The 25,372-nt window shown below is 37.7% G+C and overlaps 1 protein-coding gene across 1 annotated transcript in view; it reads right to left on the reverse strand.

The window, feature by feature from the left end:
• Positions 1–493: 493 nt before the first annotated feature.
• LOC145309228 (uncharacterized) overlaps positions 494–25,372 on the reverse strand; it is a 69,370-nt gene continuing 44,491 nt past the window's right edge. Inside the window, exons 15-21 of the mRNA XM_080150326.1 lie at positions 13,182–13,300; positions 11,834–12,008; positions 11,222–11,522; positions 10,727–10,844; positions 10,209–10,297; positions 9,630–9,751; positions 494–3,550 (exon numbers count right to left, since the gene is read on the reverse strand). Coding sequence (XP_080006452.1) covers positions 3,336–3,550; positions 9,630–9,751; positions 10,209–10,297; positions 10,727–10,844; positions 11,222–11,522; positions 11,834–12,008; positions 13,182–13,300 — 1,139 coding nt within the window. The 3' untranslated portion in view covers positions 494–3,335. The remainder of the gene's footprint in view (positions 3,551–9,629; positions 9,752–10,208; positions 10,298–10,726; positions 10,845–11,221; positions 11,523–11,833; positions 12,009–13,181; positions 13,301–25,372) is intronic.

The raw sequence follows: 25,372 nt of genomic DNA on the forward strand, positions 1-25,372 counted from the left end.
GTTATCCAACCCCCTGGCATAATACATCCTTCTACTTAAAATTTGGCATCTTTTAAACGAATATTGAGGCATGTCTTAATTAGGCAGCCGCCCATCAGCCGACTGTAAGCATCAGAGAAATTAACTTATTCCAAAGAGAGGGGTAGGTTTCTGGTAGAATCCGTAAAGGTGTGTGTTTTAAGACTTAAAAATAGTAGTAGAACGATAATATTCTCTAAATATGTGTATTTCTTATTGAAAAGAACTATAGACAAAAAAAATTAAAAAGTTAACATAAATTTTTATCGTTCTACTACTGTTTTTAACATATATCACATAACCTTTACGGATTCTACCAGAAACCTACCCCTCTCTTTATAAATCAGCTGAAAGTCTAAACCTTTCCAAAAAAAAAATCCAAAGCACCAAAACAACAAGGACGTACACAGATAGTGACGGACATTCCTTAATGCAAAAAGATTCGTCTTTCAACTTTTTCAAAACATTGTTTTATACTCATAAAATTTTATTTGAATATTTAATCACAATTTTGAAAAGAGCACAATTCTAAAAACAAAGGTTTATATCATATATATCAATATTATATACATATACTCTAAGATAATACATAATATATAATTTCAAATTTCATATATTTTCTTTATAAAAAAAAAACATATTTAAATCCATTAATTATTAATTTGATACAGTAACTAAACTCACATTAATATTTTTTTTGTATCTTGACAAAAATTTAATATTTGATGGAATTAAGAGAATACTATTTTAAGTTTTAAATTTGAAAATGATAGCCCCGTCCGAATTTGGGTTTACGAATTAATTATATTTAATATTTTTTTAAAACGAAGCTTTTTTATAATTAGGGTCGGTCTTCCCGTCAAAATTAACGAATCTATAAAATAACAGATAGACGGATCTTTCGTTTTCGTTTTTTTTAAAGTCTATAGTTACGTTGTCTTAGCCATCCTTTTATGTTGAATTAATCAATATACATATATTAATACATGGATGTTGTACCATATTTTTATGTACTCTGATAAAGTAATACTCTTAGCTGACTAAAATAACAATAACCCCCATCCAACCCCTCTACCCTATCCCTCCTGCTGGATGGACGAACCAACCAAAAAATGAGGTCCATATTAGCAAGCTCAATTGACGACAAATTTCCTCTGTAAATATATCCTATATCTGTTGATAAAATATATTGTAAGCTTATCTATTGTGACACTTTTTGAATGAATCTTGTCGACAAAGAAAAAGTTGGGCAAAAATGACGTAAATGTTTTACCCTTGAAAAGAATTATGATAATAAATCCAATTATATGCATTATCTTATTATCTTTATTATTTATTATATTTTCATAGCTACTCGATGACTAGGGAATTAGATTATATCTTCCTTTTTTATTGACGGATCTCAAAAGTGAAGAAATAGGTTTTTTACCACCATTGGTAATGCACATCAATTTACTGGAGGGGTGTTAATGTGTTAAACCATGGTGAGTGAAAAAAGGTAAAATCAGTTCTTAAGAATTAACTTTTAGGTGGGTGTTCTCACCCCCTTACGCACGCCACTGATTACCATAATGTCATATTCATTGATTGATTTACATATCAAAGTTAATGCTAACAATTAGTCATAATTCCTATCAATAATGAAAGTGTCCATTGCTTAACCTAACGTGACTACTGGTGCTCTACTTATGGACATAAGTATCCTTGTTATTATTATTATTATTATGTTCATAAATATATAATTAATCTGTGGTTCAGACCTAGACAAAAGTGTTCAAAACTTTACCCAAACATTGGTTAATCCTATCCAAGAGATACCCCTATATTATAAAGTATTTGGAGGTCTGTCTTTGTGAATGCTACTTAAGATCTTTTAACCTGCGATCGTGGCTCAACACGTAGCGCATCCGCTCGTCGCCGGGGAGGTAATAGGTTCGAATCTCGGGCCTACACCGCGTCATGACTGAAGACGTTAAAAATGGTTCCTACTGCTGCTAAGTCAGGTGCGCGACATAAATAGTAAGAGTAGGTGGAATGCCTTGGCCCATAAACAGGCGCATCTCACTACCATACACAGTTAGGACTTCTCAAACAAAGGTCGTGAAATCAAGGGGTTGGTTGTCTTATGTATGTTACTTAACTTAATATCCTAGAAGTATCGAATCCAATTACACGCGGATAATGTTATGGATTCTCTAGATGATCAGTTAAATCGAAGGAGAATTCCACCCTTACGAGGTAATGGTAATGGTAAGATCTTTTAAGGGCTGGCGATGTCAAAATGTAACCTGCTTGTTTTAAGCTATATTCCTTATGATTGATATTTTTAAAAGTAAAGCTTTTCTACAAATTAGGGTCGGTCCGTCCGTAAGTCCGTCCGAGACAGATAGCTTTTTTTGTTATTGAAGGCATGTTATAATTGTCCTATCTATTTCAAACTTTGCATGGTGATTCCTGTAGTAGTTAGGTACGATTTAGAAAGCGTAGCAACTCTATTACTATTACCAGAATGTCCGTACTTCCATATTAAACATGTTGATTTTTTACTTTTTTAACAACAAATTATCATGTAATTATTATACTGATTCCTGGAACAACAAAGTACAATATTCTAAGCAAAGCAACTCTATTTTCAAGTCCTAAAATGTAAGTATGTCCATAAACATTATTCTGTATCAAGAAGTTTTTCAACAAATTTACTCAATTTTGCTTTGTCTCTATTCATTTAATTCTGATTATTCAGTTCTGACACTATACAACTGTTAATATCCGTTTGTCCAACCATTCAGAGCTTCGCTTTTATGGATGTTGTCATCCTTGCTAACTTATGATTGGGGCTACCCTATCCCTGCTAATCTTCTAACAGCCTCTATAGGTTAAGGGATTTTTATTCATTCAGTAGCACCATATAAAACTTTTTAGCCAATTACAACTGAAACTTTTTTTCTCTCTTTTGGGCATTTGATTTTGACTGATTTTTCCATATTTTCCTTTTATATTCTGAATATTGTGAATGAGAAAATCTAACAAAATATTATGTTTTTTATATAGAGTTAATTATATAAATTAATAATTATGAATAGAATAAAATAAAGTAAAATTAACATTAACCAAGTAGATTCCAATATTGTTATTCAAAGATAACTAACCAAATTATTGCATTTAGAGCTGAAATACATATTTTGGCATAAAATTTTTTACTTATCAAAATAAATTTTTTTCTTCTTCAAAATTTATATTTTTTAGATCAAACACTTTTTGGAATAAAATATGTTGACCAAATATAAATATTATATGGGTTCACTTTTGAGTAAGATCTAAAGTACAAATAATTTATCACTTGACGAAGAGTCCGAGTGTGGCAGGTTGCTAATTTCAGCTGTCTCGCCGCTGGCTGCCGTGTCACTAAAGTGTCTGGCGGCTGGAGTTAGCCCAGTTTTGTTGCCGAGTACTATGGCCGTACTGTCGGCGGCGGACCCCGGACTGCCTAACAGAAGGGCGGCGGCTGGGTCACACTTTTCTTGGGAGGTACCTGAAACAAAAATTTACTTTAAAATGTAATGGAAAATGAAAAATAATCGATATATTATTACTTCTTGAGAATTCATTAGATTTTATGTAATCTAATAAATAAATGCTGTCAGCTGGTAAAAATCAGGAATAAGGTATAACCAACAAGCAAAATAAATCTAAAATAATATTTGGGGGGCAAATGGAGAGGTCGTCAATTTTACGATGTGTTGCCCCCCAACGACAGCTGAAAAACACGTATAGGTTTCGTGATTTTCTTCCGAATTAATTTCGTTATTGGTATGAGCTGGGTAAAAATAACGATACCACCCATCTATATATGGATGAACGAACTGACCAATAAGGGATGTCCATGTTTACCCTGCCATGATATCCACGAACCACGTATATTCTATATGCATTAAGATAATTTACTTTACGTTGTAAAATCTACAAAAAATTCACTATGAGTGAAACATTTTAATGACATACAATTTCAAGAGTTCAGGTAGACACAATTTACATTCAAGAAATTTAGACATTTGGTTTGTCTCGTGCGCCAAGCATCCAACCTCTAAAAAATAAATTGGAGATGTTTTTACTGCGGGGTTGGAGGGGGCGGGGGTGGATGGGAAAACCCATTCGGTGGTTGGTTGCTTTTACCCCTTCCATCCCCCCCCCAAAAAAAAAAATTATGTTAGAAATAGGTTAAGAATAATTTTGGAGATAAAAAAATCTGTGGTTAGCAAAAATAATTGAATTAAGAACAAAAATATTTTTTTCTTCAAATTTACAAAATAATTCATTCAACTTGACATAAGATAAATAATTCAAACTAAAATTTAATTCAAAATTTTTTCTGCGAATAATCTAACCATTTATTTTCAGTGAAAATAAATAATTCATATTTATTCAATACTGCATTAGAATTAAATGAAATAAATCATTTCAACATTCAATTTTTTTCCCGGTTTACTGGCGCAGCTACTATGTACACTGTACAGTGTCCTAAATCAGTTCATCCATACAATTTTAAGGGTTTATGTCGAACATATAGCCTTATCGACAGTCTAATGGCATTATAACGATGTATTTTGTTGATATATAAATGTCACAATATATTAACAGTGCAACTTTCTCTTAATAGAACTTTGTTGTTTTCTTCATAGAAAATGTTGTTGTTGCTCTACTACGTTTGGATATAATTGTCCTAGTTTTTCTCACCAACTCTCCTCTAGTTCTGACGTAGCATTGGCGGAACAGTGTAAAAGTTTATTTTAAGTTTGGATTAACTTTTTACTAGGAACTAAATGAAATTATTGTATTATCCTGATAAGGTTTCAATTTTAGAGTTAACTCAAAAGTTTGCACTATTTTTGGATGTAAATAAATTAATTTTCGTATGTTCTCTTAAATTTTGAAATTGCTTGAACGAGTGTAGAATTTACACCTTTATTGTGGTTCTGGGCAGGTTTCATGCTATTAACGAGGGATTCTCTAATTATAACTGATATTTTTTTATTCAAGAGTTTTTACTTGACTTATTTGCTACTATTAGGTTTATTAAGCTTTACAAAGTGGCTAAAAAAATCAGCCATATGACGTCATAAAAATGAGGGATTATCCATATCTTTTTTAAAGGTTTTCTTTTCCAATTCTCCTCTCATTCCTCATTTTTTATGACGTCACATGGCTGATTTTTTAGACACCTTGTAAATCTTTAAACTTATCCTAAATTATGGAACCATAGCTTATAATTTTCAAAATACAAATCGTGAATGAAAACATAGGAAACTTTTATTGAATTAAACGTACACATATTTCAGAATATTTTTTTTATTGGTCTTGGCAGTTTTCTCTGACATTAGAAAGAAATGATAAATAGATCAGTTAAAAGTTTTAGAAAACACGCTGTAAACTATTTACTCAGAAATAAAAACTTACCAAAAATAAGATATTTTTTATAGAAGGAATCAAAAAAGTTTCAGATATTTTGATAATTTGGTTTGGTTTCTTTATGAGAATTATATTTCTCAATTTTCGCAATATAATTCACATTTACACGTCTATTTCTTTTTGTATAGTAAAACAACGTTTTTTGAATTAAATTTTATTTATCCTTAACTTAAAGTTTCATGCTATTGCAATCTTCAAAGTGATATCTCTTATATTTCTTTTAATATATTAATTTGAAAGAAAATTGTTGACATAGATTGACATAAATAAGAATAAAAAGGATGACAACATCCATAAAAGCGGAGCTATTAAGACAAACGAATATTACTCTTAACACTTGTAGAGGTTAGAACTGAAAAAGCAAAATTTAAATTCATAAGTCTGAATGAAATTTTAAGTAAATTTGTAACAAAAATTACATTTTTAAGGACTTGATTATAGAGATGCTTCGTTTTAAACACTGTACCTTGTTGTAAAAGGAATCATTATTCAGTTAAATAGGATAATTAAACTACATAAAAATTGATGTCAAGGTTAAAAATAATCATGTAATGATTACAGAGTACCTAACTATCACCAGAAATCACCAATCACCATGCCAAGCTTAAATCAAAGGAAAATTATAACAAGCCTAAATGAACAATAAGAGATGACCGACCCTAACTTTAAAAAAACTTTGCTCTTAAATAATTAAATAGAATAGAATTAAATAAGAAAACAGTAAAAGTGTCTGACTATGACGTCAGAAAAAATTTACAATTAACCAATGAGAAGCCAGTATTCACAATGGTAAAATATATAGCGGCCTCTCATTGGTTAATTGTTAATTTTGTCTGACGTCATAGTCAGACACTTTTACTGTTTTCGTTTAATAATGTTAATAAAGTAATGTTTACTATAGCAGCACATACTACTACTTATGGACATAATTGTCCTCGGTATATGCATATTTCTTAGAATAATGGATGTTAGATATATTGACAGGGCAAAATTTGTCGCCAATTTAGCTTGCTAATATGAATCTCATTTATTGGTCAGTTCGTTCATCTGGGGATGGAGTAAGAGGAGTGGATGGGGTTTTGTTAATTTAGCCACCTGCGAGTATTACATTATTAGAGAGTACATGGAAATCTGGTGCAACAGCCATGTAATAATTTGTTAATTTTTAGAATATGTAATCAATTATGAGCTGACAATACACTTTTATGCTTGTTTACTCACAAATATTAACCCCATACATGAACACGAACACACACACACACACACACACACACACACACACACATACATACAAACAAACAAAAAAACGGAAAAAAGAAGAGGTTTTTTCATTCGTGTACGCATTTTGTCTGTGATATAAGTAGCTGTCTTTTTCTACATCTGATTGGATTGATTTAAGAATTAAACCTTCTGGTCATACTAATAATAAAATTAAATGTAGGGTAGTACAGGTCTATAAACACCCTAACGGTAAAGAATTAACCATGGAAACAATTATACAGACATCTCAGCAGTTATCATAACTCAACTGGGTCAAAGTCTGATAAAGGAGTTTTAATTGGAAACAGCAAAATAAATATTGTAAAACAGCAAAATGTATTTGTAGAAAACTTTTCTATTTTACAAAAAAAATCTAAATTATCTCCAACAGCTTTGCAATTACAGTATTAGTTTGTATTGCAAATGAACTTTAGGACACAATGGTTTATATATTTTTGCTAAGCTGTGGGAACACTAGTTTAAAGATCTCAGAATTCTCTTGAAATGTTTGGGGGGCCAACTATTCAATATTTGATGCTGAATTATTAAATCCAACCAAAGTGGGTAAACTTGAGATGACAGCATCCACAAATAGAACAACAACTTTCCATTTATATATTGTAGCGAAGCTACTTTATAACCACGGTATGCCCTTAAGTTGCAAACAACTTATCCTGTGGAGCTTGTTATCAATAAGAGGGCTAATATGTTCATTTTTTAAGCTATTCTAGAAGTCAGCTGTTCATATTGCTTGCATATTTCTTTTATCTTTCATGTATACAAACCCTAGCCCCAAGTCTCGCCTTGGTTTCGACCTAGTGATGATTTGGTTGTAATTCCTTTAACGATAAGGTATATCTTGTAAAATTTAGTTTAGCTTCACTTTATGTAAGTTTTTATCCTTGTTATTATTATTGATTTCAAGGCTGCAACAAGGAAAAACGCAGCATTTATTCATTACAAACTTATTCAGTATAAATTTGTTATAAAGGTAAAAAATTAAGCATTTTAATATTTTTATTTATAGACAAATAGGTCTTGTTCTTGGGTTTTGGTCTTTTTTTTGACAGACAATAGTCTAAACCCTGCAAATAAGAATAGTATTATTGTAAAGATAAGCTATTTAGTACTTTCAATTTGAATTTTGAATAATTTTTTTTTCCAAGTTTAAGATCTTGATCTTATTACTAAGTTTTTAATAAAATTTATATTTTTGTTTATTTCAAAGTTATGATGAGATAAAAGAAATAGCTAAATATATGCTTCTTACTTTTAGGACGCCCAAACTTTTTTTTGTGCTGTTGGGGGCGAGGTAAAAATCTTGAGGGAGGGATAATTCTAGTTTTGGGTGGGAAGAACACCCATTTACACCTCCCTCACCCCTTTTACGTCCGGTTCTTCCTTACTTTTTGTAAAGAAGGTAAAACTTTTAACGATTAAGATTTGTGTTGAATTAAGTGCAGTTAGACTTTAAAATAACGTTTGACAATTTTCTATATGATCCCTTTAACAAATTAACAGGATGTTCGTCTGTCTGTCTGTACCGAAGAATATTGCTTACCGCTGAACTGATATGGTTCTCCTTTTGCAGTGTAGCTCTCATATGTCCTGGTAAGGTTGGTAATTATTTTTGGGGAGGGTGCAATCTCCCTCCCAAGAAACAAAATTATCCACTTTCCCCCCAAAAAATACTTGATTTTTAAAACTAATCTTTTTTTTTCTTTTTAAATTTAAATCTAAAATAAAAAATAGGTTATCGAATTCAACTCTCTCTTCATCAAGTACTCCTAGAGGCCCCTAGCCCCCAACTTTTTCATGCTTCGCAAACACACACACACAATTCAATACTTCCTATTAAAAAATTGAATTTGCATGTATTGACAATATTACATTAACTAATGTATGTTAATGCTGTGATTTCCAGCTGGTAAATGCAAACAACAACTACAACAACTAGAAACACATTCTTGTTCACATCACCGCATTGTTAAAGGCAAAGCTATTCTAAAATGTTGTCCCTCGGTTGCAGACGGTTTGCTAGGATTCAAACAAATATTGACATATTGTATTGCCTATAAATGTATAAGAGTATATGTATAATCCAGACAACTACCTGACCCAAGTGTTGGAGACCATTTCCGTCTGCTGGCAAATAGCTTTATTTCTTTTGTGGGGACATTTTGAGTTTTTATTTCCGAAGCTATTAGCTGATTTTAAAGACCAGTACAAAATCAAGACAGGGTTGCATATAGATCATGCCCTCTCTAGTTATTTTAATATATTACCTATAAGCAAATAGTATAAATCTTTTAATCAAGGAACTATTTTATTTGATGTTTAATGCTTGTTTATTTTATGGATGTTAACATTCTTGTTTAATTGTACCACAATATTGCCTATATTAGCTAGAGCATGGCTGCTAATTTCTCTGTTAATGTTTGGGAATGCATGTATATATGTATTATATATATATATATAGTATTGTATAGATATGCAAAGTGCAATTTCTCCAACAATGATAATTGCAATATCAAATCCTTATGGCCATAGGGGAGAATAACTATTAGATTATGGCAATAGGTATACGTACTTTCAATGTAAAAAGGAGCACTTTCGTCCTGCAGTGCAGATCTTATACAATTATAATTATATTTTCATTTGATTGTTTTTCTAATTATCCATGATACAAAGTAGAAAGGTATCAATCTGTCTTAGGCTTATGATCTCGGTGAACGCCGAATTAATTAATCCTAATGTAAAATATTTCAACTTAGATTTAAAATAAAAGTTCTTGGCAGAATGTTTGCAGGTTTAATTGGTTAGTTATATAATACAAAGTAGTAGATATATAAAGAAATATTGTTATACTGACTATTTGAATTTACCTGAAAGATTAAAAGATCTGAAAATACTGTCAGAATCTGTGTGGTGATCAATAATGATCCTTGGCTGTACTACAGAGCTGCCACAGTCAAATCTTCTATCATAACCGTCCACACTACTGTGTCTAAAATTAGGGTTTTTTAAAAGCGATGCTTTTCTATAATTAGAGTCGGCACGTCCGTGACAGCTAGCTTTTTATTCAGGCATGTTAGTATTATGCTGTCAATTCCAAAATTTCCGTATTGATTTCTGTAACAGTTAGTTAAGAAATCGTGGCAACTATATAATCGTTACCAGAAAGTCCTTACGTCTATTTAAAATATGTAGATTTTTTACTTTTTTAACAAAATTTATATGATATGATTATTCTATTCATAAGGGATGTTCAAGTTCATGGGGGGGTAAAGGGGCAATTACCCCCCCCCCCCCCCCAAATGAAATTGATTCATTTTTTATTATTCCCCTTCCCCTAAAAAAGCTTGGACGTCCTTGCTATTCATCTCATTTGTATAATAATGCATTTTATTACGTACAATGTTATTGTACGTGTATTTTAAAAGGATCCAAGAGATGCTGCTTACCTAATGTGTCCATCTGAATTTCTATGTCTGGAAGTGGTACTGGTACCTCCAGTTACTGTGAATGTACTCAGTTGTGGAGAGGTCACTTTCTAAAAAAAAAAACTTTCTATCGATTGATTTTGCGAGAAGATTCCCACTACCATTATTACACGGTTGCCGTCTGTACCAGGGATCTAAAGTATTAAGACAATGGACGATATATTACAATTATTGGTTAAAACGTTTGGACACTCAAATTAATGAATCAACCAATCAAAATTAATTAGATTTGAGTCACGAATAAGAAAACGTTATTAAAAAACTTTGGGGAGTAGTGTAGTAAACAGCTGTCCCCTTCCTTCCTTCGTCTGTAATGCTAAAGAGAATAGTGTGGCACCTTTATTTTCTTAGTTGATATATGAAATTTACATTGTAAATGTTTTAGATGATTCCTCTAATGAGTAAATATAATAGTGATAATTTTCGTCTGTAAGGCTGTATTGTTTTTGTGTTTGAAAATAAAAAAATGTTAATCTAACCTCATATGGTTTGCTAGATAGCATTTTACTTCTGCCCAAGGTCTGCGTGGCTAAAGCCGCAGCCGTGCCAACAGCAGCTCCGGGGGACACGAGGACGGAGCCCGGCTTTGCCATATGCCTGACACATTGACCGTTTATTTACAGATTTTATATTTTTTGGTAAATTTGAGAAGTTTGAATTTTGTTGGCATTTCACGTGATTTAAGGTTGATTTAAATTAGAAATGTGAGTGGGTTGAGACATCTCCTTTTTTTACAAACATTTTAGACGCTCCTTAGCCTGTGACTCCTAACCACAAATAGATTTATAAATGGTAAAAAATAGCGTACGACCATTAAATTATGCCTATCCCCTTCTTATTATGATATTATGCCTTATGTAAATTATCCTTTTGACTCAATTTAAAGATCATTAATTCTTATGAAGTATGAGGAATGAAAGTATTTAAAAATTTTCCAAAATTATCTAAATATTGTAAATAAAGGTTTATTTTGCCTGCTGGTACTCAAGGTTTCTATATTTTCTTTATGGCTGTAGGTTACTACAATATCACTCATGGGGGACAGAGGTGTCTTGCTGTTGCCACCACCAGCTGTTGATGTTGTAAAACTGCTACAACTACCAATACTACCATCCGCCGTTTGTTTGGAGTTCTTAAGAATTCCCTTGGGTTTCCTGCTGTTTGTAGCAGTATTGCTGTTGTCTTGCTGTATGTCTAGTTGGTCAGGGATAGGTTTCATCACACTGCCGTACACTGGGGTTTGACTTTTTCTCACCAACGTCCCGTACAAATGCTCTGAAACAATTACTTTATATAAAAGACTAGAGGCTTCGGCCATAGAGGCCATTAGCGGCACTAAAGAATTTGTCAATATTAAGATAAGCTGTTGTTATTCTACAAAACAGGAGCCGCCTAGCAGCCCTTTAAAATATATTTTGGTGTTTTTGGCGATTTATATTAGTAGAGTGGTGGAACCCTCCTCAACTATAGTTGTAAATTTTCCCAGGACCAATGAGAAGCTACACTGTAAAGGAGAACCATATCAGTTCAGCGGTTAGCCATCTCCTTCGGTACAGACATCTGCTAAGATAAATTTGCATACTAACCTAGAGGATTTGACGGTTGCACCTCCACAACATAATGTTCTTGCTGTTGCTGCTGTTGTTGAATATCATGTTGTTGTTGTTGTCTTGATGTGGCTGGTTGCTGTTGCTGTCCTCCTTGGCTGTTGTCGTGTTGATGTAAGTCATGCTGCAGGTGGTAACTAGATTGTTGGAGATCCTGACAAAAAAAAAGTTAATTCTATTATTGCCAGTAAAACAAGGATGACAACATCCAAAAGTATCGAACACAAAAAAAATCATGGAATTGACGAGGAGACAAAGTGAGTTATAGAGCAGATGCTCAGTTCTCATAACATTGAAAAAAGTAAAAACTTAAAGAAAATCTCGAAACCGTAAAAAATAACATTAACATTTTTTAAGCATGACCGACAGACATACGTACGAAACAATGCATGTATACAATGCATCTAGTCCAAAAGGATCTAAACTAAAATTTGCAACTGCCTATTTTTAAAAGCAGCCAAGAAAATCACATTTCCCCTATAGCATTACGGACTGACGAACGGACAGACAAAGTAATTATAGAGTAACTTCGCTAGTAAAACAGCTATAAAAAAGCAAAGCTTTGCATATCAGATAAAAGGTCAATAAGAATGATCAAATTGCAAAGAACAAAAAAATTTCTTTACAAGTTAGTTTGTAAACCCGCTGTTTATTTGTAGTAAGATCTAAATTAAAGATTCTGGTTTAAACGTACCTACCCATGAGTTGTTTTAGAGAAGCTACAATTTATCGTCATAAACAATTACATTTCAAATATCAAATAAAAAGAAAAATATTTTTATAGCTATTCATCGCATCTCATTATAGACAGCTCTCCATGTTTTGTTAGACCCGAGGGCCGAGGCTCGGGCTAACTGAACTTGTTTTAATTTTCTTTTAATATTAATGTAAAACTGTCTGTAATACAATGCTATGAGATTTGGTTCTAATCCAGCGGATATCAATTAGTTGCGAAGCTATCTATAATACAAAGTAGAACGATGTCTGTCCGTCTGTCTGTCCGTCTGTCCGTCTGTCCGTCTGAAGCTTAAGATCTCGGTAACCGCTGAACCGAATGGGCTCTACTCTTCAGGGAATATACCTACTGGTCCTGTGGTGGTTTTAAGCTATTTTCTTGGGGGGTGGGACACCCCCAACCCCCCCAAAAATGAAAATTTACCCCCCCCCAAAAAATACTCCTGGTGCTGCTGGTGCAGCTGCTGGTGCAGGTGCAGGTGGTGCAGCTGGTGCTGCTGGTGCTGGTGCAGAAAATTATTTTTTTTCTAGGGGCAAAGCCCCTAGAGGCTAGGGGCGAAGCCGCTAGTACTGAAAAAAGTATTAGTTGTACCTTATGACAGTGGTGATGTGGAGTTTGATGACCAGGATGAGGAGAGTGACCAGAGTGTCCAGAATGACCAGGGGCATGCTCCAAATATTGAGCCATGTCGTACTCCAAACTATCCAGATCTGAAAAAATTTATATTCTACAGCAATGCCTTAAAATGCATGGCTCTTCAGCTGCCTGCAAGCCTCAGAGAAATAATACTGTCAACGCGTAGCGCATTCACGAATGTTGAGGACAATAGGTTTGAATCTCCTAGCTGAAAGGTTCCTACTGCCACTATGTCAGTTGCTCGATATAACCAGTTTTAGTGGAGGAAATGCCTTAGCCCAGAACAGCTGCAACTCAATACCATGCAGCTAAGGGTTGGTTGTCCGAAGGGCGTTATCCAAATCATGAAAATCATTAAGCAAATGTTAATAGACACACCCAATAAGATCTCATTCTACTGCAATTTCATAGATTATACAATTTCAAAAAGGTTTTTAATCCTTAGGAAGATTCTAAAGCGTTTTAATAAACACACTCATTCGAGATAACCTTTGTTATGTAAAAGATGTGCAGATTATGATTTCCTTGTAAATCATCTGCTTAAAAAAAATATTTACTTTTTATAATGTCAAAAACATTAATAAATTTCTAAATTTGATATTTTAAAGACCAAACAACAACAATGATAAATTTCCAATACAGGAAGTTTTATATATCACAAACTTTCATCAGGAGGGGAGGCCATTCAACTCTCAACATTCCAACATTTATTTGTCTTTCATTCTAGGTTTGTATGTGTTTGTAAGTGTGCGTGTGTGTGTGTGTGTATTTGTATAGGTGTGTTTGTTTGGAAATTGTCAGAGTTATTGAATTTAAGTGTTTGTGTGTGAATTAATATGTGTGTGTGTGTGTGTGTGTGTGTTTGTTTGTTAGTGAATGGATAAGTGTGTGTGTGTGTGTGTGTCCGTGTGCTTGTGTGTCTGTGCCCGTGTGTGTAGTGTGAAACGTGTGCGTTTCTAAGTACTATAGAACACGTTTCCTACCTTAAACTAATCCTTACATAAAAATAAAGGATGTCTATCTTTGTATATCTTTTTAGCGAAGGACTCAACCGAAATAATTCTTCTTTACATTGAAGCTTCACATAGGTCGATGGAAGGTTTTAAAAAATTTTTGTTGAGGGTACCGACATTTTCCCAAGAGAGAACGCAGCAAGAAATATATTTTCCCACATTTTTAACCCGGTCTTCTTGAAAGTGAAATTGAAAATGGGGAATGGGGGGTCGACTTCTAACCTCCTCCACCCCCTCACCTAATTAAAAACTGTTTACTGTTAATCACAACATGTTGAAATTATGTCAGCCACGACCACTTTTATTTAGGCTTATATATTGACAAATATATGTTATGGTATGCTCCTCTAATTAGCTACCTGCCACGTTTATGTTAGATTAATCTATGCTGTGAGTATGTGTATAGGTTTATGCTAGAAGTTTAACACCACATTGAAATAAGTTTTGCACAACCTTAATTAATCCTGCATGTGCTGTGCTGTGCTCCATGGGTGCAAGGGTACCAGATACAACAGATGGGTAAAACACCAAGTTTTTCAAAGGAAGGGAACATACTACTACTTGATTCAAATCAGAATTTAGAAATAAAAATTGTAAAAAAAATTAATTCAATTGTATGGGCAAACAGAAATTTACAGTATTTTCTATATGTTAGGTCTTTGCTATGAAAATATGATAACGTACTAAACTAACTTTACTTATTTGCTATGCTTGAGCAATTGAAAAAATTGCCCTGCAACTTTTTTTCTAAATAGGTAGAATATGGATTTTTATAAATTTAAAGCTTCATGGAAATATTTTTTTCTTTCTTCCAGATCAATTCAACTGTGTGAAAGATGAAAGGTTAAATATGCTTCTGGAATTGAGTTTAAATGAATCAAGGTTAAAATATATTAATTTATCTCATAGCTGAATCTAATATTGCATTGATAGAGGTTTAGAGAACAAGGATAAACAAAATTAACATTTTTAGATAATTTTGAGCTGAATTTTACATCTTACAGGTTAGCACCTACTTATAATGCAAATAAAGGCGGCAAACAATAAAGATTAAATCAAATTATACACTATTTTTCTATGATTTACTATATAATACAAATTAATTAATGTAATATTTTTTTTTAGAATTCAAAATAGGCTGGAATAATTTTATCATGACTTTGAGCTACAAAAAAAAAACTTTGCATGGCGACTGTCAACCCACAAATTACACCATTTCCACCTTTTTCTGAAATTCTATTATCCTGGTGTTTCAATTTGTTTTAATCTTACAATTTAAATATCTTAAGTTTTTTCTATCATTTTCCCCTGCGCGAAGTAAAATATTGTTTATGTATGTATAAGTGGGCAAATTGAATGAAAAAGAGTTTCCATCAAATCCAGACTCGACACAAAGTCAAGTGGCAGAGTTTTCTCGGAAAATAAGTGCATTTTATAACCTCTTACAAGGGTGTTAAGGGAGGCAAAAGGCGCAGCAATATGAGGGTCGGTAATTAAATGGGGAGATAAAAAGAAAAAAGTTTATATCAAAGAGCTAATATTGTTATATATCGATCATTAACTAAAATTAATTCTATATCAAACGTTACTTTTTAGTCAAGCTGCCTTTAATTAGTCAATTAATAGGCCTGTAATTATGTACACTTTAATGCGAAGGAAATTAATAAAACAAAATACTATTAATTATGTATTTACAGAAATAAATGACCCTGCTTTTTTATATGTTACATATTGCTTTTGACAACTTTCAAAGTAATAATTAAACAGAAATTATAATTAGGTGATAACAAATTCATTTTTGGTTCAAAAAGATTTCCATTCGATAAATCAAACTAATAATTGGCTGCTTTCTGAATGTATATATTTCCCATTAAAACAAAATCATCATATTATTTGTAGAAGGGGGGGGGGGTGGTGAAGACACCCAACCATGGATATTAGGTCCTGTAAAAAATATATTACCTCAAAAATTATTTCTAATTGCAAAAAAAGAATCTGTTTGGGATAAAAGATAGAAAATGCATAGAGAATAAATAATTAGAATACTAAATCATCAAGGTTGCTAAATTAATGTTTAGTCTAGACTATGGACTTCCTAACCATTTGTTATTGGACATACGTTCTAACATAACTTGATTATTGAGATGTTACGCAATAAATAAGGAAATGTGCAGCTATTCTAATATATGAGGAAGTAACGTTATTTTGTCTGAAGCATAAAGTTCTTCCTTTTTGGGCAGCTTCACAAAGGTCCCTAGATGGTTATAGGCATTTTTTTTCTTTAAGCCCTGGGATTTTTTCAGGGTATTTTTCTGTTTTCTTCTTCGAATACAGAGCCGCTAGTAGATAATAAAACAAGTAAATACTTACAGTACAGATTTTCTGTAACATGAAAACTACATCAAATACTTTTTTTATTCATTGTACACATATCAAGAATCCTTCTTCTTATACAAATACAACACAGTTGACTTGACAATTGAGTTCAAGTAAAGTAATAAGCATCGGAACAAAACAAAATTTGACAAGTCCAATGACCATTTTATTAAAACCATTAAGACGATATTGAAATTGGATATCAAAATAGTTATTTTTCCATCGTATTATAGACAGACTTCCACGAATATAAAATGAAAGATTGACTGAGATTTAAACCAGTTTTGTAGGCCTGAGAGGTCGAAGTCCCGATTTTGATTTTACTATTCGTGGAAAACTGTCTGTGATAAGATGCTAAAATTTATTTTCCAGTATGGATGAGAATCGGTTCTAATCCATCGAATATTCATCGGATTCCAAGCCATACTGGAAAAATTGTGCCAGTTTCAACACAGTAAAAAATAAATGGTTGTGATTAATCTAACATTTTAATCCCTTTTTTCTGTCGACTTGACGTCTAGAAAATACAAAACACATTCCTAACTTAAAGTTGAGTCAGCATCTTAAACAAGAAAAAACGGATAAGTAAATCAGCAGTATTTAAATTAGAATAAAAGAATAATATCAGACAAACATTTCTACACAAGCTGTCTAATAGGAAATATATAATGACTATAGTAAACTTGCTAAACTTTAAATGTATGCCTCTTAATAAAGTGATTCGTGTTATAAGGTTTGTAGGAATAATTTACGATTGTTAAGGCTGAGATGTTAAGATGAGAAGTGGAAGGATGGGCAGAAAAATTGCTTAAAACCATCTCAAGGATTAAATCTAAAATTTAAAAAGCCTAAAACAATTCCAAAACGTAGAGTTAACTTCACTAAAATTAAGAATAAGGAAATAATGAATCTTAACAAGCAAAGGATTCTGCTTCTTTTTTTCAAAAAAGAATTTATAACACTTTATTTTTATTTTTGATCAAAATTGACTACATCACATACTTTTTTTTATCAATGAAGCTTTTTCTGTGCATCACTGGATCTTGGCTATTCCAGATTATTTGTAGGCCTTCTTATGTCGCTTAAAAAGATGTGTGGGCATGATATGTACGTTCAGCCATTTGGCAGCTGGCCGCCTTTAAAATTCAAAGATTTTAAAGTTATTCGTTACCAGGAACATTTTACCGTGAATATAAACTTTATATCTTAACTCTAAATTCTTTATTTGAGAGAAAAATAGTAAAATATAATATAAATAAATATAATATCTCCCCTGTTGCCTGACTTGTAAAGATGGCAAGTGAATACTAAACTCTTCTAAACTATGGGATACAGAGATAGCACAATAGACAGTATATCTTATTGTCTTATCCCTTCTCACTAAGCTATTCCTTTTCTTTACAAATGTAAACATTTTTTTATTTTAGCTAACAAGAGGCTTATGCTAGTGTGGTATGCGGCAGCTCTGGACCATGCAGAAACCAAGACATTATAGTGATGCTACGCACCTAGCTAAATCCTGTTATTCTACAATTATGAAGCCACCTGAAAAGATGTCAGATAACGGTACTGATTTTATCTCTCAGTTGTCCTGCAAATGGAGGGAGGGGTGTTACCCCTCCCTCTCCCATCTTAAGCACCGGAACCTTCCCCTTCAACCACCAAGTTATCAGCACCACCTCAACCCTGAGGATAAAGGATCTAAACCTGCCCCCACACAGACTGTTGTTGTCACAAGTAATCATCAAACCTTCCCTCTTTAGTACCCAGACCTACCACTCAACCCCTCTATGCTTATCTACCTATTGTGCTGCTCCATGGGCTATCCTGCCTGCCCCAGACAGGGATAGCCATCTACCTAACCATTGCAATTATCTATGTTTTACTGTATGATTTATCTTTAACCATCTTTATTCCTAATCCATATGTATTTATATTATGGTTAACTGTATTCTTAATCCCCCCCACCCTTTCCAGGGATGGGGAATCATGATTGCCCAAACTGACTATTGTATATGTATTATAATGCTTTTATGTTATGATCATTTATTCCTATCCATGTAGTTATTGTTTGTTGTATATAGCTTCAGTATCCTTTACACCTTCAATAAAGTGACAACTGAAATAGATGTTGATTCTTGTCTAGTGAATGCTAGAGAAGCGTAGCTTCTCTATAGTAAGGTGTCCACGTCTGTTCACACTGCCGTAGTCTTTATTCGAACTCTGGTGTCTGCCACTTACCCTAGGCAGATACCACAACTTTGGTGACAGCTGTGTGAGATTACGGCGAACCACAAGTGTAGAGCAGACGCGCATCTGAGGCTAAGGTACTCCCAGCAGTGAATCTGGCAAAACTGACGCAAGCAACCTGAATTACCCACCCTGGACAGCAAAGTTTAACTCTGCATCCGGCAGTTGTGGAAGCGAGACAGCGAAATTTGATGAATAACCGCGAGCAGCGCTGATATCTAACGGAGAATTGAGCGCCAAAAGGGCTGAAACAGGCCTGCGGACCGGCTGAAACAAGCCAAATAAGTGTAAACGGCTGAAAATAGGCCAATTTTACTGCAAGAGATAGCAGGATCCGAACCAGTGGCGCTAGCAGGACGGGACATTCCCTGCCGCCATCAGCTGGATTTGGATAAGCGGCGCTAGCAGGACGGGACATTCCCTGCCGCCGATAGGCTGAAACACGCCACATAGCTGCAAGCGGCGCTAGCAGGACGGGACATTCCCTGCCGCCGATAGGCTGAAACATGCCACATAGCTGCAAGCTGCGAGCTAACATACGAGTGTAGTGCACCAGAACAGAGAAAAACTACGTCAACCCCGAGTATCCTGAGAGGCTACAACGCAGCCACCCATCTAGAAAACAGATATTATATCACATTTTCAGGGATTACCACCCTAGTGTGATGGCCAAACAATAGATTTATGAGCAAAGCTTGGCAAACAAATTGTTGTGTTGTGATAAATCTAAGAATAGAACAGGCTTGGATTATTGTGTATTGTGATAACAGCTAAAAATAGAACAGAGTTGGTAAACAAATCTGTTATGCAATTGTGATAAGGACAGAAATAGAAGCTAGATGTAACATAATAAAGACCCTGATATACAATCAAAACAATCTCAAGCCCACAGCACAACAACAACAATACACCCCTTATTCCAAGGGAAGGGGAGGGGCCCCTCTCCATTGAAGGCAAATACAATCAGGGTGATATAATAGATAAACCTAGGATTAAGAAGAAAAGGCCCTATTACACCAGCACACAGTTACCCCCCTCCCTCACAGGGGGAACGGACGGAGTTACCCCCGTCCCCTCACGCGCTTCCCCCTTCCTACCCACACTAGACTAAGTCCGTCTGTAGTGTGGGGCTAGCGATCGGACACACAGAGCGCCATTCACGGATAGCGCAACAGAGTGCGGAAAATATCATAAATCCAACGGACGAAGCGGACCAATGAGAGAGCGAGTTGAGGGGTGAGAGCGCGTTTTCCCCGTGTGCGCGGATTTGACGGCGCGGACGCGCGTTACAAGGACAGGAGATTCCACGCACACACACACACACACACACACCCACACAGGAGAGGGGCCATTCTATAGCATACATCAGAGATATTTTTTTAGGAGAAAAACTTGCAAGCTCCTCCCTCCCTGTCTACAGTGTGATAAGGAAAACTAAACCAGTTCCTTAAACCCGCTCAGACCCTCAACATCTTCCTAGCCTGCCAACCCTACTTCAAAGCTGAATGGTTAGTGAAACAAATATATGTATATATAAATACCCAAGTGATAAATAAGGTTGTTTTTTTGTATCATGGGTACAAGTAAGTGAATACTAACCTCACCAAACAACACTGGAAACTGATATGATAACTGAACGAAAGTACGCCCACCCTGTGGACAGAGCCTGACTTGCTGCCCCACACTGGGCAGTGGTGGTGTGTACCTGGACCATCGACCTTCATAGTTGTGAACTATATACAGAGGAAGCGTGATTTTTTTGAAGCAAGGAGGAAAAGCTATCTAGCTCTGGGGATATTCCTATACACGTATATATATATATATGGGCGTGTAGCCATGTATATATATAGATAACCTACCTATCCATATATCCACTAGCGGATACGCTCCTAGAGACATCTGTGATACCTAACATATTCCCTGTTACCTTTAAGCTAAGATCCGCTGGTTGCCACAGAAATCAAGAGCTATACTGGAAAGGAGAACAACTCAGGCTCAACAGTTAAACAAGACGCTGGCACCAACAGACCAACCCCCTACTACTTATCATGGGGGCGCGCCAGCCACAGAAACTCTTGAGCCAGGAGGACCGAGCCTACGGCTACGTGGACTACCACCCTAATTACACAGCTATAGTATTTATACTAGGGGTGAGCCGGCTCGAACCTCCTTGCGGTGCGGCTACTCTACTCTGCTCCTATATCTACAAGATACTGCTTCTGTTATTACTTTGGCCTACTGTGTCGAGTACAGTGAACATCAAACACATGCCAGGTCACAGACCCCTGGTCCCTGAGATGCCCTTGTCTGGAAGGGTGACTGAATGTCCGCTGCACAGCTCCTGTTCAGTTGGTGCTCAACGTACGAGAAATAGCAATACTGGACTGGGGGTTGCTGAACCTGTAGGTGTCCTCCTGGGGGTGTTGAACGATGCAACTGAGCCTAATGAGAAGGTGACAAGCTTCAGAGACTTAGTGGCCAGCCCCAAGATGGACACTACTACCAGAACTGAGATTTCAAAGGGGCCCAGCCCTAGGGCCAGTACCACCTGTTTCTGGGGTGGAAAGGTCCTCCCTGGCACTGGCCTCACCAATCTGGAGGATGGGGAGCTGTCCCAGGGGAATAGGCTCTTCACCCAGATGCCCGACGCGTACCTGGGGGTGGGGGAGCCGCCACCCAAGCCTCCCTGGGAGCCCCCAGGCATGGAACGACTGGGGACCGGCCTAAGGATGGGGACTGGTGACCTGCTGCAGTGGAAGACTTTACCCAGCACGGAGAGAGCAGGGTTGACCAGCAGCAGTGAGGCTGTTCCCCCACATTCCAAGACCAGATGCCGCTACTCTGTTGAACCACTGCACATGTCCCAGCCAAGTTCCCCCATGCTGCTGAAGATGGAGGCCCACCAGGATGCAGAGCTCCAACTAGGAAAGTCAATAAGAAGGCCACCCCTTGCCAAAACCAGAACCACCGCAGGGGCTCCCCACCAGCCGCTGACGGAGCCTGGCAGGGACGCAATACTAGCTGGCAACTCTGGCCCAACTCAGGTGGCTACCAACAGTCTGCTGACAGTCCGGAATACAGTTCAGGCTACCATCAGTATGGCATCTTCTGGGCCTTGCTGGTCCACCTGTGGGTACCTGTCCACACACTGGCCACAGGTACCCCCCAGAGATCATAGCCCCCTTTCCGACTGGCACCATCAACAGCCTTTGCTACCAACCACCTGGCATACCCAGAGGCAGGATCCCTCATGTGGAGAAGCACCTGCAGAAGCTAAGGCCGAGGCTGGCCTCGCCACCCAGGGGAGGAGAGCCGCTGTTGGATGGAAGGAACCTGTGTGTATGGGGAGGAGGCTGAATGTAACCAAGGAGCCACCACAAGCAGCCCAGCACCGCCTGACCCCTAGTAGGGGAGACCCTGTTTGTCAGCTGGTGCCCCAACTGGAGGAGGAGAGACCTGGCAGGTTGATACACCCTGGGGAAGCCGGCCTGATGGGACCCAGCTGGACGAAGGGGCGCTGCCGCTTCAACGGCCACACAGCCGCCAAGTGTAGAACCGGTTGGGACCGGGCAACGAAGAAACACCAGGCCGCCCAACAACCTGCATGCAACCAGTCTGCCACCCAGGTCCACCTGGAGGGAGATGCCCAGCCGTCACCCCAACTAGCTGCCGCCGCTGGGGCCGCGGCTACCCAGGAGTCTGTGTCTCAGATTGGGACCATGGTGGCCAGGATCAACGTGCTGGGAGGAGCGGCTGAACCCAACCGGGTTGGCCTGGACCTCAGCCGCAACCACAGGGGACCGGTGTCCGTAACCCCTGTCACCCCCAGCAAGAGCCGAGGGGCGCTACCCAGCGCCACCGGGACGGTGTACGGGGAGGCCCTGGCGGCCGCCGAGTGGGAGAGGCAAGAGGCGCTAGCCAGCGAGTCTGAGTCGATGTATGGGACGCCAACCGGCATCGCCACCTGGAAGGAACGAGAGGTGCTTCCCTGCACCACCAAGCTGATGTCTGGGGCGACAACCGTCGCCGCCAACTGTGAAGACTGGGGGGTGCTATCCAGCGCCCCACGCTGGTGCCTGGGGCGACAACCGTCGCCGCCACCGAGAGACCTGGACCCCTGTGAAGACTGGGGGGTGCTATCCAGCGCCCCCACACTGGTGCCTGGGGCGACAACCGTCGCCGCCACCGAGATACCTGGACCCCGGAATGAGCCCGCAGCCCCAGAGGAAGGGGTGACACCCGTCACCCCCAGCCAGCCAGAGCCCCCAGCCAGCAGGGAGAGTCCAGCTGTCCCTCACCTTCAACTGCATCCAGCTGTCTACCTCCCTCAACCAAGCCAGGGTAATTGTATTGCACTGGTGTACCAGGAAGTTTGGGCTGGGCCAAACTTGCCTGCGCCCCCTGCATCTGCCCCAGGAGCCAGGGTATCAGCCATTACCAGCCAAACTGAAGAAGCTTTGACCGCTGCCTGGGGAGTAACACAACTAGATGCGCCAAGTGCCGAGCCTAACCATAGAAGTAGAGGATCCCCAACAATTATGTCTACCCAAGATGGAGACAATGTGCCTGGACCCCTTCAGGCTAGGGGAGGAAATCCGGAGCCTTGTGCCTCCAGTCCACTAGCAGCAGTGTCCGTGGATGGGCCTGTCTCCCAGCCAACTAGAGCGGAGCCACCCTTGCAGATCCAAGACAGCCTCCGGCATAAAGGGTGGACTGTTACCTTTCCCTACCCCGCAGGTCGGATTGCCATGCACCACCCTGCCAATGTCCAGAATGAGCCTGAAGGAGGCAACGCTCCTACAGTATGCCAACCACCACCTGCCCGCGTTGACAGAGACCCTGGAAGCCGAATGAACCTGACCAGCCCCGAGGGCGAAGAAACTGCGCCTGCATCCAGTAGCCAGCCTGCCAGCAGCAAGGTGACCAACACGATGGAGACCACCAGCCCAGTGGAGAAACCTGCAGAGGTGTACACCAGGCGGCTGTTGGTCCAAGCCCCCTCATGTGCTGTGCCACCCCTGGAGGTTGCCAGGGTGGCCTCAGAGGTACACATCCAACGGCCAGAAGATCCAACAGGACCAGCTACTCCAGCAGATATAGCCGATTCCGTTAGACCTGGGGAGGGCTGGAGTCCACCACCGTCCAGCAACTGGTATCCTGGCGGACCCATTCCACAAGGACAACAAACTGAAGGCCGCAACCACTGTCGGAAGTCTGGCGGTGCAGACAACCCCTCCAGCCTTCCGAGGGGAGAGTTGTGGTATGCGGCAGCTCTGGACCATGCAGAAACCAAGACATTATAGTGATGCTACGCACCTAGCTAAATCCTGTTATTCTACAATTATGAAGCCACCTGAAAAGATGTCAGATAACGGTACTGATTTTATCTCTCAGTTGTCCTGCAAATGGAGGGAGGGGTGTTACCCCTCCCTCTCCCATCTTAAGCACCGGAACCTTCCCCTTCAACCACCAAGTTATCAGCACCACCTCAACCCTGAGGATAAAGGATCTAAACCTGCCCCCACACAGACTGTTGTTGTCACAAGTAATCATCAAACCTTCCCTCTTTAGTACCCAGACCTACCACTCAACCCCTCTATGCTTATCTACCTATTGTGCTGCTCCATGGGCTATCCTGCCTGCCCCAGACAGGGATAGCCATCTACCTAACCATTGCAATTATCTATGTTTTACTGTATGATTTATCTTTAACCATCTTTATTCCTAATCCATATGTATTTATATTATGGTTAACTGTATTCTTAATCCCCCCACCCTTTCCAGGGATGGGGAATCATGATTGCCCAAACTGACTATTGTATATGTATTATAATGCTTTTATGTTATGATCATTTATTCCTATCCATGTAGTTATTGTTTGTTGTATATAGCTTCAGTATCCTTTACACCTTCAATAAAGTGACAACTGAAATAGATGTTGATTCTTGTCTAGTGAATGCTAGAGAAGCGTAGCTTCTCTATAGTAAGGTGTCCACGTCTGTTCACACTGCCGTAGTCTTTATTCGAACTCTGGTGTCTGCCACTTACCCTAGGCAGATACCACACTAGAATCAAGCCCTTTTTTCTCAAAATTATCCTTAAATATTTTTTTTAGCTTCTTTTTCTAACTTATTGATATTTTTTAAATGTAATCTTTACTTAATAAAAATCTTGATTAAAGGTTTAGACAATGGAAAATAAATTGATATACATTTTCATTAATAACAAACCAGATTATTTCTGTAGATTAAAACAATTGGATCCAAATTAAGTAAATTTACCCAAAGTTTCTGAGCCAAAGAATAAGATAAAGTGTTTATAAAACGTTGGGTACTAGTGTAATTAACAGCCCAATGACTCCTCCTTCCCTGATCTTTTCAATAAAATCCAGACCATAAACTAAATTATGAAATTATATTTTTTTCCTTCGAAAAAAAATGAAGTAGGCTGATCCGCTGATGCATTAGTGGACTAAATCCTTTTTCCGGATCAAGTCGGTTACACGAT

The sequence above is a fragment of the Acartia tonsa genome, chromosome 2 (assembly GCF_053477335.1).
Source record: "Acartia tonsa isolate MP-2025a chromosome 2, ASM5347733v1, whole genome shotgun sequence".
Classification (NCBI taxonomy): Eukaryota; Metazoa; Arthropoda; class Copepoda; order Calanoida; family Acartiidae; genus Acartia; species Acartia tonsa.